The 15,437-nt window shown below is 44.6% G+C and overlaps 1 protein-coding gene across 1 annotated transcript in view; it reads right to left on the bottom strand.

Moving 5' to 3' along the window:
- lamb2 (laminin, beta 2 (laminin S)) overlaps positions 1 to 15,437 on the bottom strand; it is a 38,286-nt gene that overhangs the window by 17,656 nt on the left and 5,193 nt on the right. The window contains exons 3-7 of the mRNA XM_068747484.1: positions 10,055 to 10,224; positions 9,838 to 9,973; positions 5,082 to 5,155; positions 4,804 to 4,992; positions 3,362 to 3,425 (exon numbers count right to left, since the gene is read on the bottom strand). Of these exons, the coding sequence (XP_068603585.1) occupies positions 3,362 to 3,425; positions 4,804 to 4,992; positions 5,082 to 5,155; positions 9,838 to 9,973; positions 10,055 to 10,224 (633 nt within the window). The remainder of the gene's footprint in view (positions 1 to 3,361; positions 3,426 to 4,803; positions 4,993 to 5,081; positions 5,156 to 9,837; positions 9,974 to 10,054; positions 10,225 to 15,437) is intronic.

Below are 15,437 nucleotides of genomic sequence, written 5' to 3'. Positions count from 1 at the left end.
AGAGCTGTTGCCCATGAATTGAATGCTCATTTCCCTACAATAAGACGTCTCCAAATTTTTTTCAGAGAATTTGGCAGTGCATCCATCGGCCTCACAACCACAGACCACGTGTAACCACACCAGCCCAGGACCTCCGCATCCGACATCTTCACCTGCAATAGAGTCTGAGACCAGCCACCAGGACAGCTGATGCAACAATTGGTTTGGAAGGTCAGAAGGAGCTGCATTGTGTCTTTGTGGATCTAGAGAAAGCCTAGGACAGTGTGCCCAGAGAGGAACTGTGGTACTGCATGAAGTACTGTGGCACTGCATGAGGAAGTCTGGAGTGGCAGAGAAGTACGTCAGAGTAGTTCAGGACATGTAGTACAGTTGTACGACAGCAGTGAAGTGTGCAGCAGGAGTAACAGGGGAGTTTAGTGTGGAGGTGGGATGCACCAGGGATCAGCTCGGAGCCCCTTTTTGTTTGCCATGGTGATGGATAGACTAACAGATGAGGTGAGACAGGAAGCGCCTTGGAATATGATGTTTGCAGATGACATTGTGCTCTGCAGTGAGAGCAGGGAGCATGTACAAGAGAATTTAGAGAAGTGGAGGTCTGCTCTAGAAAAGAGAGGAATGAAGGTGAGCAGGAGTAAAACAGAGTACATGTGTGCAAATGAGAAGGTCCCAGGGGGAACAATGGAAAAGGAATAGATGTAATGAAGCACCTCGGTCAACAGAGCAGCGTGATGGAGAGAATGTGGAAAGGAAGTGAAGAATTGTGTGCATCCAATTCTTCCCTCATCACTGTGTTACTTCTCAAGTTTCTATCTATCACTATTCTGCTGGTCTCATCATCTCCAATGAAGGAAACACTAAATCTCTCTTCCCACTGCTCAATAACATTTTCCAGTCTCCCCACTCCCTGCCCTCCCATCTGTTTTCTACTTGCAATTCCCTGATGTTGTTCTTCCAAATCCAAAACATCCACCAGCTCCTCCGCTCTGACTCTTTGTCTCCCCTCCACTTGAACCCCTCCCACACTTTGACCCTTTGTCCTGTTTTAAAGTCGCTCTTTTCCTACTGCACACCTCCCTGCTGTGGTACATGCCCTGAACGACTCTGATAGTTTCCCCAACTCTGCATGTCTCCCTTCTTCTTGAAAATAGGCACCAGAACGCTTCCCCTCCATTCCTCTGGCATCGTCTTCCCCTCTAGGATTGTATTAAACAACCCAGTTAAAAGCGCTACAGCTACCTCTCAAAAAAATGAAAGAAATATAGATCAACTTACAACAATGAATAACTTTATTAACATTGTGTTTAATTTGCGTGAAATTAAAATAAATAAATAAAATCCTTATTTGAACTACCGGTACACATTTTATTTTGACCAACTGAACCATTTGATACTTAAAAAATAAATAATTGTTTTTTTTATTGATCAGCAACATTAACTCAGGAGCACAATATATATACTGTATATATATTAACGTGTTCGTCTCCCACCGTCGTCACCGTGAAGCTAAGCGCTACAGACGCTTCATCATATATCCTCGTCTTAGCTTTCGGTTGTCTCTCTACCTCCGTCTGGCTCCGCCTCTCTTTTCATGTTAAATATTTTTCCATGCTGTCTCTTGAGGGGTTCGTTCGTTCACTGACTGACTGCACGTGACCTCATAACTCCCGCTCTTTGCTGGGTGCGCGGTGAAAAAAAACCTCACCATAGAGCTAATACTCCCTGCGCACATGCTGACAATGAACGCGCCACCGCCACCTACTGTAGTGGATGTGCAATTACACTTTAGTCTTGTCACACCTTGAGGCGGGCCGGTGTCATTGCCCCACTAACTCTCCCTGTCTTCCCCTCTCCTGTGCTCCTGCCATCACCTGCATCACATCGGTCATCAGTCCGGACTCTACATATACCCAGCTCAGTCCTCTGCTCTCTGCCAGATTGTCAGTGATATTTCCTACTCTCCAGCAATTCAGACTGACCTCCCGTGTCCCGACCCTGCCTGATTCCTGGACTCTGCCTCTTCGCCTGCCCCTTGGGATCTGTCTGCTTGTTTGTTTGGATTTCCTGGTTTGTGACCCCTGCCTGTTTTTGGACCTTCCCTTTGCCTGCCAATTCGATCTGTCGTGCGTTTGGATTTTTTCCTGCCTCGGTCCGTGACAAGTCTAGTACACCGACAAAAGAAAAGCATGATCCTCGGAGGGTTATAGGGGCGCGTCCCACTATTTGAGAAGCGCTGCACGAGAGTCATCTTACACACCCCCAGCCTATGTTGGCTGGCTACACGACCTTACAGTCACCAACCTCCTTTAAACTGCTCCGTCTACGCAAGATGTCGTCCATCTGTGTGCTCCTCCCTCCACTCTTGTAGCTCACCCTGTGTTCTAGTCTCTTCTGAAAATAACTGTTTCTTAAAATATATTTTCTTCCAATCATAGAGGCCAAATATGTTTGGTCTGGAAGGCAAAACTTTCCTTCCTACTTTATTTTGGAAGTTGACTTCTTGTCTTGAATACAGCAGACAATAAATGTAGATTGCCCAGCTGTGAAGGGGTCAGTTACAGCAAGACATTTAGCAGCAAAATAAGACAAAATCTGCTGCTGCATTGGAAAGTGAGGCTTCTGGGAAAAACTCTCATGTCCTGCCAGTCTAAACAAGGGGGCCAGCAGAGTGAGGCTAACGGAGGGAGACAGCTGCTTTCCACTCAGTCGGGCCATATGTCAAGCCCCAGAGAGAGAGTTACAGCCCATAACATCTCACAGCTGAATGACAAGGGCTCAATGTCGGCTGAAGGTTTGGTGTGACTTTTGTCACTTCTATAAGAGGAGAATAGACATACTACAATAACAAAGTGAGAATAATCGTGGAAAGAGCATGAAGGCCACTGCGTAGCTGATATCTCAAGTCACTGCGCGGTGGTGAGCGTCTGAGCAAACTGTTAAACCGAGAAATGTTCACCCAAGAAGGGGTTTCTTCAACGCATGTCCATGTTAAGGTGGCTACACCTTCACAACACTGCAATTCCTTCCGTGAATTCATAAATAGCAGAGATATGCTAGCATTAATGCTAACTCCCGGCAGACTGATTGGTTCTCGTGAGTTCAGCATCTGCAGACCGCTAGTCCTCAATGACCTGGTACTCGTACAGAAAGTGTTTTTTTAATCCTTATTAATATGATGTGTTTCATGCTATTGTAAAATAGGTTTTATACGTGTGTGCATTAGCTTGTCATAAAGCTCTTGAAAAACTTCTAGCACATTCCTACATTGCTTCCTGCAACGATCAGGACAGCTCGATTTGTTCTCCGTGACTCGGGCAGGTTGCATCGCTGCAGAGCTTAGGTGAAGGAACAAGCGCTGGCTTACTCTGGATGTTGGGGCTGTATGGATCCTCAATCTTGATGGCTGGATCCAACACTCTGTAGATGACCTAGAGACGGACAATCCAGACACATAACACACAAATCAGGACTGTAATAATTAAACAGTCATTAAAGCAGACTTTAAGTTAAAGATATTTTCTTGTCCACATATTTTGATTGTTCCACCACTGCTGTCTCTGAATTTATCTGTGATCTGGATGAACCCTTGACCAACGATTAAACCAGAAACTTGACATTCATCTCGCATTAAAGGAAATGTTGATCCCGGCTACAATTGGCGCTCAGGATCAGCACTGGACAGCTCCATAGGTAGTCGGCTATATATGGAGCTGTCCAGTGCTGATCCTGAAGGCGAACTTTAGCACTGGACAGCTCCATATGTAGCCAGCTATCACAAACTTTGGTTCATACTTATGATTTTTCTCATTTACAGGATGGCTTTATCTTTAACAATTTTTAAGTTACAACCTTTTAAAAAAGTGACATCAAAACTGAATATTTTATGGTAATTACTGTGGCAGCTAAATAATTAAATAAAAAAATAAATAGTTACATTTATTTTACATTAAATTACATTACATTTAGTTACATTTTTTACCGTGTTACGGTTTACATTTGGCTTTTGGAGGGCAAACATAATGCTAATGTGGCCCAAAATGAGTTTGACAGCCCTGTTTTAGAGGAAGAGGAGAAGATTAAAACACGCTCATGTTTGCACGATTAAAAAAACCGAGCGAAAGGCAGCAGACAGTTGGATTAGTTGAGCATGAGCTGAAACAACTCGAGCTCTGAGCAATTATAACATTTACAACCTTTTCCAGCATCTCTAATTTTAACTTGCAATGTTGTTTTTATTCTTATGCTAAATTGTAAAAAAGGAAAAAAGACAAAATCAATAGATTTCGTTGTTATTATCAGCTCAGTTAACCGACAACGGTTTCATCCTAAATCAGTAAAGTTTTGTCGTGTTTTGGATTTCCTGGCCTGAAAACGTCAACTTTAGAAAGCCAGAGCAAGAGGTCAAACCGATGGCGCCATGGGCCTGCGTCAGCATCGCTAACAGAGAAATGTGTACAAAACAACGAGAACAACAAAACATGAATGGACTGTCCAGTTTGGTTTGTGTTGCTGACTTACTGTAGCTCCGCTAATAATAATAACATTTCAGTCCTTTCAAGATCGTTTTAGTCCGTTTCTGGATCCATGTGTGTGGAGATCCTTTCATAATCAATATTGTGCGAGTGCAAACCTTTTCTAAACACAAAGGGAAAATGTTTCTTCATCTTCTCATCTAATTATCAGCAGGAACACAAACATGTTTCTCGTGGTGAAAATTAAACGTGAAGGTTGAACAAAGATATTTGTTGGGCTACAGGCTGCAGAAGAATTTACATCAGAGTCGTGGCGTTTGCATTGATCCCTCACCTCTCCCTCTGTCGACGGCTCAATGTCAGAGTAGCGTGACTCGCAGATGACATCATTAATGGAACGCAAAGGACCCGGGGACACCCCGGGAAAGGCTGCCGCACAGTCGTGGGAAAAGTAGCGGTAGATTTGCCAAGAATGGCCAAAATCAGCCGATCGCTCGATGAGCATGGCGGCAGGACGGAACGTCTGCAAAAGACAGAAGAACAGCGAAAGCAATACAAGAGATATAAGAGGCTGCTGTGAGCCTTTGAGATCAGTGAGAACTGTAATCCCACCTTGAAGGTCATGATCAGGTGAGTGAAATGAAACTCTGCTTCCAGGTCCAACTGGATGAAGACGTCAGACTTTCCTGGGAGACAGACACGGAAAGAGTTTACAACAAGTCCATCGCTTGACATTTATTAGCTGACTGTCACTAATGTACCACTTCCTTGTTTTCCGTCTCTATCAGATTAATGACAGACATTTACTGGTGGATGCTGAGAATGCAGGAGCGATCCTCAACGGCTTCTCGACAGGAAAAGGCATTTAGTGTTGGGAGGAGAAATGTCGCGAGGATGTTGGAAAGCCCACACACTTCCAAAGTCGTAGAGCACCGAAGATCTGAAACGCCTCTTTACTCACTCGCGTTCTCTGTATTTCTGTCTTGCAGTACAACGTCCGTCTGACTCCACTCAATAACTTTGAAACTTGTCATTTACACACACATTTTATTTTATTTTTTCTTTGTTTCCAAGTTTCCAACACAGATGTAAAGTGACTAGTGGATGCTTCTGTCTTGTGGTTTCCTGGGGAACCAGATTTTGTACATTGACAGGTATGTTGTGAGTGTTTGTACGCCTAACGGCTCTTTACTGAGGCCAGAAATGCAAGTCCAGAGCACAGGCGCTGAGTTTCATGAGGCAAAGGAGAGTTGCAGATGGTGAGTCGGCCAACTGAGCCTGCATGAAGAGTTTTGCATGAACAATGACTCACAATAACAAGATGTGATGTGAGTCACGAGCCCACAGAGAATTATCACCTGATTGCTGCTTGACAGAATCACTCATGTGATCTCTCCTGGACTCACTGCAGTTCGCCTACAGTTAGCCAGATTGGCTGCGTCGTCTACTCTGTAGACGAGACGCTGAGTAAACTCAAGCTGCCGACCCAGATGTTGGTGCAGTTCTACACCTCCATCGTTGACTCCGTCCTTATCTCCTCCATCACCTTGTGGTACGATGGCGCCACCACCAGGGACAGACACAGACACAGACTATGTCCTGCCATTTGCACTGCTCGATTTGGACTATGTGATTCTGTCCACATGTTGCTGCTAATGAACATCTGTAAATTCGCCCCTGACGCTGCTGTTTTGTGGTAATTTTTTATATTCCCACATTTTTTAAAAATCTCAGTCTATCTTTACTGTGATTTAATGTTTCACGTTGCACGTCAGTACCAAAACAAAAACATCCTAGTTTGTGAATCCTTTTCACAGACAATAGAAATGAAATCGATTGTGATTCTGCTGTGATCCACAGCTTGTAGCTCTCTGACCCAACACCTGCTAGTAGAAATGAAAAATGTGTATCATAAGTGTGTGATGTTCATCTTACTGTGCAACTCGTGTTCTGACATCCCAGATAGATTTGAAGAGGCTGTTAAGCCCTTCATTGTGTGTGCACATCCTGTCTGAGGAAGGTGCTCTGAATCAAAAGAGAGTCCATGTGGTGTTAGTTCAGCGCAAGAAGAGCACGCTGCTGCACAGACGGCGCGTTACACACAAGATCACGAGTTCCATCACTTCAGCTTCTGTGATTCGGCTACAGCAAGGATGAATGCTCGAAAAAGGTGTAAATGGTTCTTTGGTGGGGTTCGGAGAATTCTGCTCCAATGTTTTGAAATGAAATGTTTGTGGATTCAGAAACTTGCCTAATTTTCAATCAGTAATCAGCATGGAAGTAAGAGTTTATCATTTAAGATTTTAACATCACTCTGCTGAAGCATTTTATGTCATAACCTTTGGAAGATTCCGAGATCTTTTAAGCATTAACCATAATAGCAAACATCAGCTGTGCCGCACCGCTTTCTGAGCTTCAGAGAAAGTACAGAAAAGCTACTAAAAGAAATACATAATAACTTCTGCTTTGTACATGAGGCTAACCTGTAGCTGCTCTGGAACATGAGGCAAGAATCTTCCGGACTTATCAAAAAACAACGACAACAACAAAATAATTCCAAGTAGCAATTGAGAAATAAAAGATAAACAATGAACCAAAATACTATACTTATCCCTCGTGGGGAAATTCCTTTTTTCATTTAGTATATACACTACATAAAGGCAGGCCTTGAGCATGCACGCACACACACACACAAAGGGAAGCAGACATGTAAAAGTTGGGGGTGAGAGGATGGTGGCGGACAGGGAACAGCTTCTAGGGATTCGGTGCCTTCCTCAAGGGCACCTCGGTGGCACTCAGGAGGCGAACTAGCACCCTCTAATAGTCAGTCCACACCTCTTGGTCCAGATGAACCAGTTACAAACTTGTCTTGAGATGGGCTTGAACTGACCTCCCCCCCAGTCTCCAAGCCAAGTCTGAGCTACTGCCAACCCGATCAGAATCAGAATAGATTTTATTGCCATTGTCAGTGAAAAGGATTCACAAATTCAGAATTTTTCTTGATGCCAACGTGCAAACATGAAACATTAAATTGTGATAGAAATAGAGTAAGATGAGGACAGAATAGAGCAGTGCAAATGGCAGGAACCAGTTATAGAATGTTCATGAGTCTTATGGTGGGAGGTTCTGGTCCAGATGGACCGTAGCCTCCTGCCTGAGGGGGGAGGGTCAAAGAGTCCGTGTCCAGGGTCAGAAGGGTCGGCTGTGATCCGGGTCAGACATTTAGGTCCTGCAGAGATGGCAGCTTACAACCAATCACCTTCTCCGCAGCACATACTGTAGCAAGTTCATTTCTGTATATAGTTTAACTACAGAAAAGAGACATGCACACACACACACACACACACACACACAGCAGGCACAAACTCTTCCAGGATCACCCATAAATCAACAGCTGACAAAGTATTGGAAGGAACAAGATGGAAAAGAAAGAGGAAGGAAGGAAGTAACACAGTCGCAACAGAGTGGGAGACGGCGGGAGAGAAAGAGGGAGGGGACCGTTTCGTACATGAACTAAACTGTGAAGCAAAGATGGAAGATCCGTCTGTTTCACTGTCACTCTCGTGTCTGCTTGCAACCCAGGAAAAGGATGTCTTCGTCAATAAATGCACAAAGTCAAGCCGCTGTGATCGCCATTAAAAATGTGCACTGTGCCCCCCACTGCCATGGAAATAGCAAAGAGATGCCAGGAACACAGCAGCAAACAGCAGCAAAGAGAGACGCAGCACTTCCTGTCCCCTCGGGTCTATTCTGGGCCTGGAGCTGCTGCACGGCGCCGTCATCGACAGCGTTACAGTAGCATGGCGCCCAGACAGCTGAGCGCTGAGCAGAGCTTCACAGTCACTCATTGTCTCCGAGAGGGAAGCTACATGAGCTGCGATTGGTCCCCGGCCCGGCTCCCTAACGACGGTCCCCTCTGGATCACGTCTTGCATTTATCTTTCCATCAGGGTATTTATTCCTTCCCTGTCGTCCCTCTTCGGCTTCTCTGTTGAGATGCCAGAGCAGAGTCTCCTCTGTCATTAAACTCCGTGCTGCTCTTCTCCAGCTCAATGCTCCCGCTTTCACTTTAGATCTCAGTCCAGTTTTTCATTCAGATTTCAAATAGCACTACTCATTACTGATTTTCACGCCCTCCTCCTTTCAAATAACTTCATTTTGTCCCTTCTAACCCCAAATCTGAACTCATATTCTGTAACAACAGCAGAGCCTCAAACTACAGGCCATATTTGTTTGTCCCACCAGGTTTCAATATATGGCCATAAAAATAATAGCAGTCATATGTATGACTTGTACTAGTACTCACTCGTACTCGTCGTCTTTGGCTTATCCGGATGCGGGTCGCGGGGGCTGCAGCCTTCTCCCCAGCCGCTCCCACTAACTCTTCCAGGGGAATCCTGAGGCGTTCCCAGGCCGGCCGAGAGATATAATCCCGCCAACGTGTCCTGGGTCGGCCACCGGGTCTCCTCCCGGATGGACATGCCCGAAACGCCTTCTCTGGAAGGCGTCCGGGAGGCCTCCTCACGGAACATCGAGATCCGCTCGATGTGGAGGAGCAGCGGCTCTACTCTGAGAGCCTCCCGGATGTCCGAGCTCCTCACCCTATCCCTAAGGCTCAGCCTGGGCACCCTCCTTTTGGCCGCTTGTACTTGCTACCTTGCTGTTTCGGACATCACCCATAAATCATGACTATAGAGGTGAGGATTGGAGCGTCGGTCCGCCTGTCGATCTCCGGCTCCATCCTACCTTCACTCACGAACAAGAACCAGAGATACTTAAACACACTCAGAAGTGTGTGAAGCGCCCCAGTGACAGCTGGAAGTCGCTCATCAACGAAGCCAAGAGGACCGCAGCATCCGCAAAAAGCAGAGACGAGATCCTCTCGTTCCACGATTGCTGCTTAAGAGTTGCCCGTTGTGACCAGCCGCGTTTGAATATATCAATGCCGCCTCATTCTTCAGATGGAACGTTTGCAAATCTTAATATGCGCATGTGTTTTCCATTTATGGCAAATAAATACAGTAAAAATAACATTAATAAAGCATTAAATGTGACTTGCTGCTACCGACATAAACCCTGGTTACGTTAGTGTTAATGACGGTGAAGAGATTTCTACTTAACCAGACAGGTAGACGCGACAAAGACGGCCGTAAACACTGTCGGGAGAGCGAGAAGCCGCTGCGTGTTTACGCGCCGCCATCGTGACTCTTTATTGTTAATATGGGGAACTTTGATTGAGAAATGACGATAGATACTGATTGTGTTAAACTGTGTTGACAGATCTTTTCCCAGTAGACGTGAGATTCAGGTAAACAACAGAATTCATTGTTAGTAATACCTATTTTTGCCCAACAAGCCTACATTCTCACCATTCTCTGACTGCCACCAGGACTTCTTGCGGTGGGGCTTGAAGGTGGTGATGACATTCTCGATGCGGTGATTGATGGTGTTGTACACCGGGTCATATGGCCTTTGAGAATCACAGTCAAAACATTTCTTCTCGTCCTGCGTCAGAATGAGGAAAGCAGTTCAGGCTCCAGCGAGAAGCACAGATCCAAACTGAAACGTAATGGGACACACACTGACTTGGAGATGGCTGACTATGCAGTAGCGTTCTTTCCTCCTCATCCCACACGTGGACGAGGCCTTCAGGTTCTTTTCTCTTCCGACCAGCAAGTCCCCTGTTGCCGGGTAACAGCTGCCATTGGCACAGCCGTGGCTGTGGTCGGGCTCCAGGGCAGCAACAGCAGCCAGGCCTGGAGGAGGAGAAGGTCATGATGAGCATGAGACAGCAGGTCTATCTGTCTATCAAAGTGAACTCACACCCGTCGTTAGCATGTAGCATTATAAGGCTAATTTCACTCTGGAGCCTCGTTGTGACTGAACGAAAGAGAATCCAGCAGCATTCCAGCGATGTGACGTTCTCCTCCTGGGGGCTCGGGGACCAGTAATCTCTGTGTTGCTATGAGGAAGCCGCTCGGACCAGGGTGCTGCTGACAGTCTGCGGTCGGTCAACAACAGGTGTTGCTAATCCTCCCTCCCTCAAGTCTACATGGAAAGTCTAACAGATCTGACTATTAGAGAAACACAAAAATGGGGGAGGGAAAATGAAAATCTGAGCTGTCCCACCAAAAATCAACTTTATGCAGGGAAAAGCGTGGACGGACGCTTGTGAACATTTGTGGGAACAAGCGGGCGCCTGCTGTGACGTCACAAGGGGCGCAATTTCCTCCAGACGTGTTTCAGGAGGTGATTACAGAACTACGAAGGATTGACTGGATGCTTTATTTTGTTGTTTTGGGGTTGATAAGGACCCAAAATCACCATAATAGTGTAGAAACACGGGAAAAGTGAGTTTTGTCCCCTTTAAATCAACAGAGCGCTGCTTCCACATTCGTGTTGTGCTACATTCTTGCTAATGCTCAAATATTTGCATCAAAATAAGACTTAAATAAGTTTCTTCTTCACCTGAATTCAGTACATCTCCTCGAGGCAAAATATAAATACAATCGCACAGGCGTCTGGTTTTTGTTTTACCGCTCTCTCTCCCTCTCCCGCAACATTCAGTAAAGTTTTAGAGTTTTTCCCATGCTGTCGCTGTAGGGTTCGTGTGCAGCGGCTTGAAGACAGCAAAGCATCTCCATCGCCCCCTGGTGGTTGGCGGTTAATATAGAAATCATTTGATTTGAAATATAGTATTTTCTATGAGCGGAGCACGCATGTAAAGGTTAAATATCGCAACGATTATGCTCATTTAATCGTAGGAGTCCAAAATCATAATCGCGATTAATATTCGATCAATTGTGCAGCCCTACCTGGTCTTTGAAGTCAGACCCTTCATCAATCCTGATCTACAAAGGCCAGGCTGTGTTGAAGGCTCATTCAGGCCCGGGACAAATCCATCAAGTGAATTTTCATGAAATATTGGGAATGAAACAGATGATTACATTTTGGAATTGATCCAGATCCTGGATTCTGGATCACTGCAGGCGGAGATTTCCGCTGCTACTTTCACTAATCCCACTGGATTAAGTGGGAACAAGATGACAATTTATTTTGTCACGTTGAATAGATCGTTGCTACGGCACAAGCTACGCTGCTGCTTGTAGTTTCAACCCCATGCATTCGAAGGCCTTCTGGATGGCCCGCATCAAATGCCAGGCTCGCGGAGATGACTTGACTCAGACTGCGAGAAAGGCGGGCAGCAGAGGACTGTCTGAAGTGAAGCCTCACTTGTGCTGCATTTGTTGCATTTCCTTGAATGAGGCTTTGATGAAGGGGAAATAGTGGTTGATTCGACGTGACATCGCTCTTCCTTAATCTTCCTCTCGTTCTTCCCTCTGCAGCCATAAATGGAGCGGCAGAGAGGAATGAAGGACAGCTGAGAGAAGGGGCTGAGGTGCTGCTGTGTGTGTGTGTGTGTGTGTGTGTGTGTCGAGGGCGCTGTGCCCCATGTTAAAGACCAAAATAAGGCCTTTATCTGCTTTTACTATCATACATGTAACCATTTTTATATCGCACCACACATCGGGCTTTTCCTGAGGCCGATCCCACTACCCGCCGCTGCTGACTTATTATTCTTGAACACTTCAAAGAAAATACCATGAAGCTCATGAGCAAGGACGGTGAAAGCCGATGCCAGCAGGGCCTCCACGTGACTGTCAGACTCATCACACAGAACGAAGGCTTCAGTCTGCAGGGCAGGTCTCATTCTCCAAACGAGTTAGAGCCCCACCCCTTTTGTCTCGGGTGAGCTCAGTTTAATCCCCAGCTTGGCTCCCGGCCTTTGAATCTCTGCTCTCCGTGAGTCTGATCTGAAGGTGCAGCACACAAGCACACCTGCCACTAAAGCCGCTCTGCCGCCAGCATGCGACAAAAACATTTACAGTTTACAGAGCAAGTACTTTAAGAAAGAACTTCCCTTTAACAGGCAGAAACCTTGGACAGAACCTAAGGCTCATAGTAGACGGCCATCTGCCTGGACCGGCTGGGTTGAGAGGGGGAGAGAGAGAGAGAGAGAGAGAGAGAGAGGGGGGGGGTAGGAGGAATCCGTGCTGCTTCTGAATGTAAACGCAGTCACGCAGTTTTTGTCGCAGGCAAGAGATTACGAAACCCTAAACTCCGGTTACGCGTCTGCGTCTGGACGCTTGTAACCGGAGTTTAGGGTTTTAAAAAAATCTGCATTTTGGCCGGCGTTTTCAAAAACCGTCTTTTTCAGTGACAGAAATCTGCGGCAACTTGTGGACATGGCCCAAGATATGACATTAACCATTTTTTTTTAAATCATCCAAAATATTCTAATAACATAAATAATGTTTGGACCAACACTATTACATTGTTTCACCATTTTACTGACAAACGGCTTCTACAATACACACAAAAAAATGTGCTCAACTCTTCAACCATATAAATTATATTTGACTAAGTTCTAATTTGTTTTCAGTGTTATGTACATTTCATGTACTGTGTATATATTACTGTGTTTAGTTTATTATTGTTTCATTTTACTGTTTTTGATTTACGGTACTAATGTTGTAATTTTATAAGCCCCATGGGGTTTTCTGATCACAGTCTGTTTCTTTTTATTTGTCTGACTGTTCAATATGTTGTGTGCAAAAAAATTAAATTAAATTAAAAAGTGTTAACTTATCTGAGTTTGAATTTCTGTTAAAATGTAGATCTTTACAGAAAACATAAATTAATGCTTTCAGACTTCTCTGTGCAAAGAAACAAGTCTGAACAACTTTGTTCTACCTCAGATACAGAATTCATCTTGAATTGATTGATCATTTCATCTGTTTCTGTATTTTATTTATTGTTTCTATTTTCAGATTTAGTGCAGGTTGCATTAGATCTTTCTGGATGATTTATTTCTACTTAGAGACTTTGCCTGGTGACACGTCTGCGGGATTAACGAGGGAGGCATGTCCCTGGGAGGCAGCTGGGGAAGCTGCCGACATTCCCGTGTCATCCTGGAGATATCTGGATCCCAGACTGGAGAGGAAACACCAGCAACAGGTGGACAGCGGAGCCGCAACAACAGAACAGTGTCTGTTCTCAACTTAGTGGAGGAGAAGGCACTCGGCCCACATTAAACCCTCCTCCTCCTCCTTCCAGCCTTCATTCCCACATTTATAACATTACTAAGGATTTATCAAAACCACCAGAGTGTTGGAATCTGCTGACACAACAAGTAAATAAAAACAATGACACAAGTTAAACATTTCTGCATCTTGATGAAAAGCAAATCCACCAGTTCAGAGACACACATGGCCAACATGTGAGCGGCGAGGACCAGACCAGACCACCCGCCCGCCAGTTATTTGGGGGGGGGGGTTTGTTGGTGATTGTGTTGTGTGTTTGCCTAGCTGCTCAGAAACATGGAGCGCTGTGCAGAGTAAATATGAGTTCACTGGAGGCGCTAACCAGCGAATCCGACCAAGGCAATCTGCCAGCACTTAGAGAAAAGGTGAAAAACAGCAGCACACATGGACCCGAGTCGAGACACGTATTAGAGATATGGAGGACCAAAACGGCCACAATTAAAAATAAATATAAATAGGGAAAAAGAGGAAAAGAAAAATATATATATACATAAACAAATAAAAAACAGTTCATATATATACTAAAATATAAAACAAGATATGGAAATAAATATATAAATATAATTAAATATCAATAAATAAATAAAAGTGCTCTGCTCTTCACACAAGTCCCTGTAAACTCAGGAACTCAGTAAACGATCAGAAACATCCCATAATGAGCGGAGATCCCTCGAGGTTGTAGCCATATTTACTGCCATTGAGAGTCGTGTGGCTGTTGCAAAGAGCACCTCGTCGATTTATGCACCCACGTCGATCAACCAATAGGAGAACAGTTAAACCCAACCCAAGACCCCCCCCCCTCATTTGAATAAAAACATTTGCTGCATTAAATATAAGAGCAGAGCGCTTTTATTTATTTACTGATATTTAATTATCTTTATATATTAATCTGTGTATTTATTTCCACATATATATATATTTTTTGAATCTTGTTTTCTATTTTTTATTTATATTAACTGTTTTTTTTTATTTATTTACGTATATATTCTTTTCTTTCCGTTTTTTAATTGATTTGTATTCATTTTTAATTGTGGCAGATTTGGTCGTCCAGATTAGAGTGTGTGTTTGACTTGATGTTCCCCACTATGAAAGCTTACAACGCCTCTGCTCACATATGAGCTCCTTATTCTAGCTTTCTATTCAGCGTTGACCGTTTCCTTTTCTATGGCCAAAGGCAAAGGTCAAACACTGGGCAGATAGAACACGCGGGGTGACCTGAGTGTCCCACATTTGCTCGGTTATGATCTGGCCACCCTCCAGTCACGCTGCAGGTCTGCTGGTGTGTGAACTCGTTTTTCAAGCTCAGACTTGACCTGTTGATGACCTTGTGGGTGCATGTCCGTGTGCAACAACAGGACTACAAGATGGTGATAAAAATCCTCACCACAAACCTCACGGGAAATACTTAAATCACATTCATTTGTTACTTCCTCCGACTATTTGTCTCATCTTATTTGGGGGAAGTCTGTCTTCCTTCCTTGTTCCTCCTTCCATCCTGACAGGCTGCAACAATGTTAATTGCTGCTTGTTGACCATTCGACAATTACAAGTGTGGATGTGTCTGAGAGAGCTGCATAAAACAGGCTGTTATTAGACACAGAGAGATACATTCAATAAGACCAGACTCGTTTCCGCTGAAGCCGTTAATCTGAATAAAGAAGAGCCGCTGTTGAGACAAAACTACAATAAAGGCGTCTCTGCTCCAGCCTCCCTCATATTAAGTGCCTTTCAACTTTGGCAAGCTATCTTACAAATCACACAATGATAGGCTGCGAATCGGCTAATGATGATAGACCGTAAATATATTCCCAAGTGTGTCAACTCGGCATTAACTGAACTGAACAAAGTCAGGCAACATCTGGCAG

This window comes from Brachionichthys hirsutus, chromosome 2, assembly GCF_040956055.1.
Source record: "Brachionichthys hirsutus isolate HB-005 chromosome 2, CSIRO-AGI_Bhir_v1, whole genome shotgun sequence".
In the NCBI taxonomy this organism is placed as follows: domain Eukaryota; kingdom Metazoa; phylum Chordata; class Actinopteri; order Lophiiformes; family Brachionichthyidae; genus Brachionichthys; species Brachionichthys hirsutus.
The sequence above is the reverse complement of the archived record's forward strand: the minus strand, read 5'-3'. Positions and strand labels throughout refer to the sequence as shown.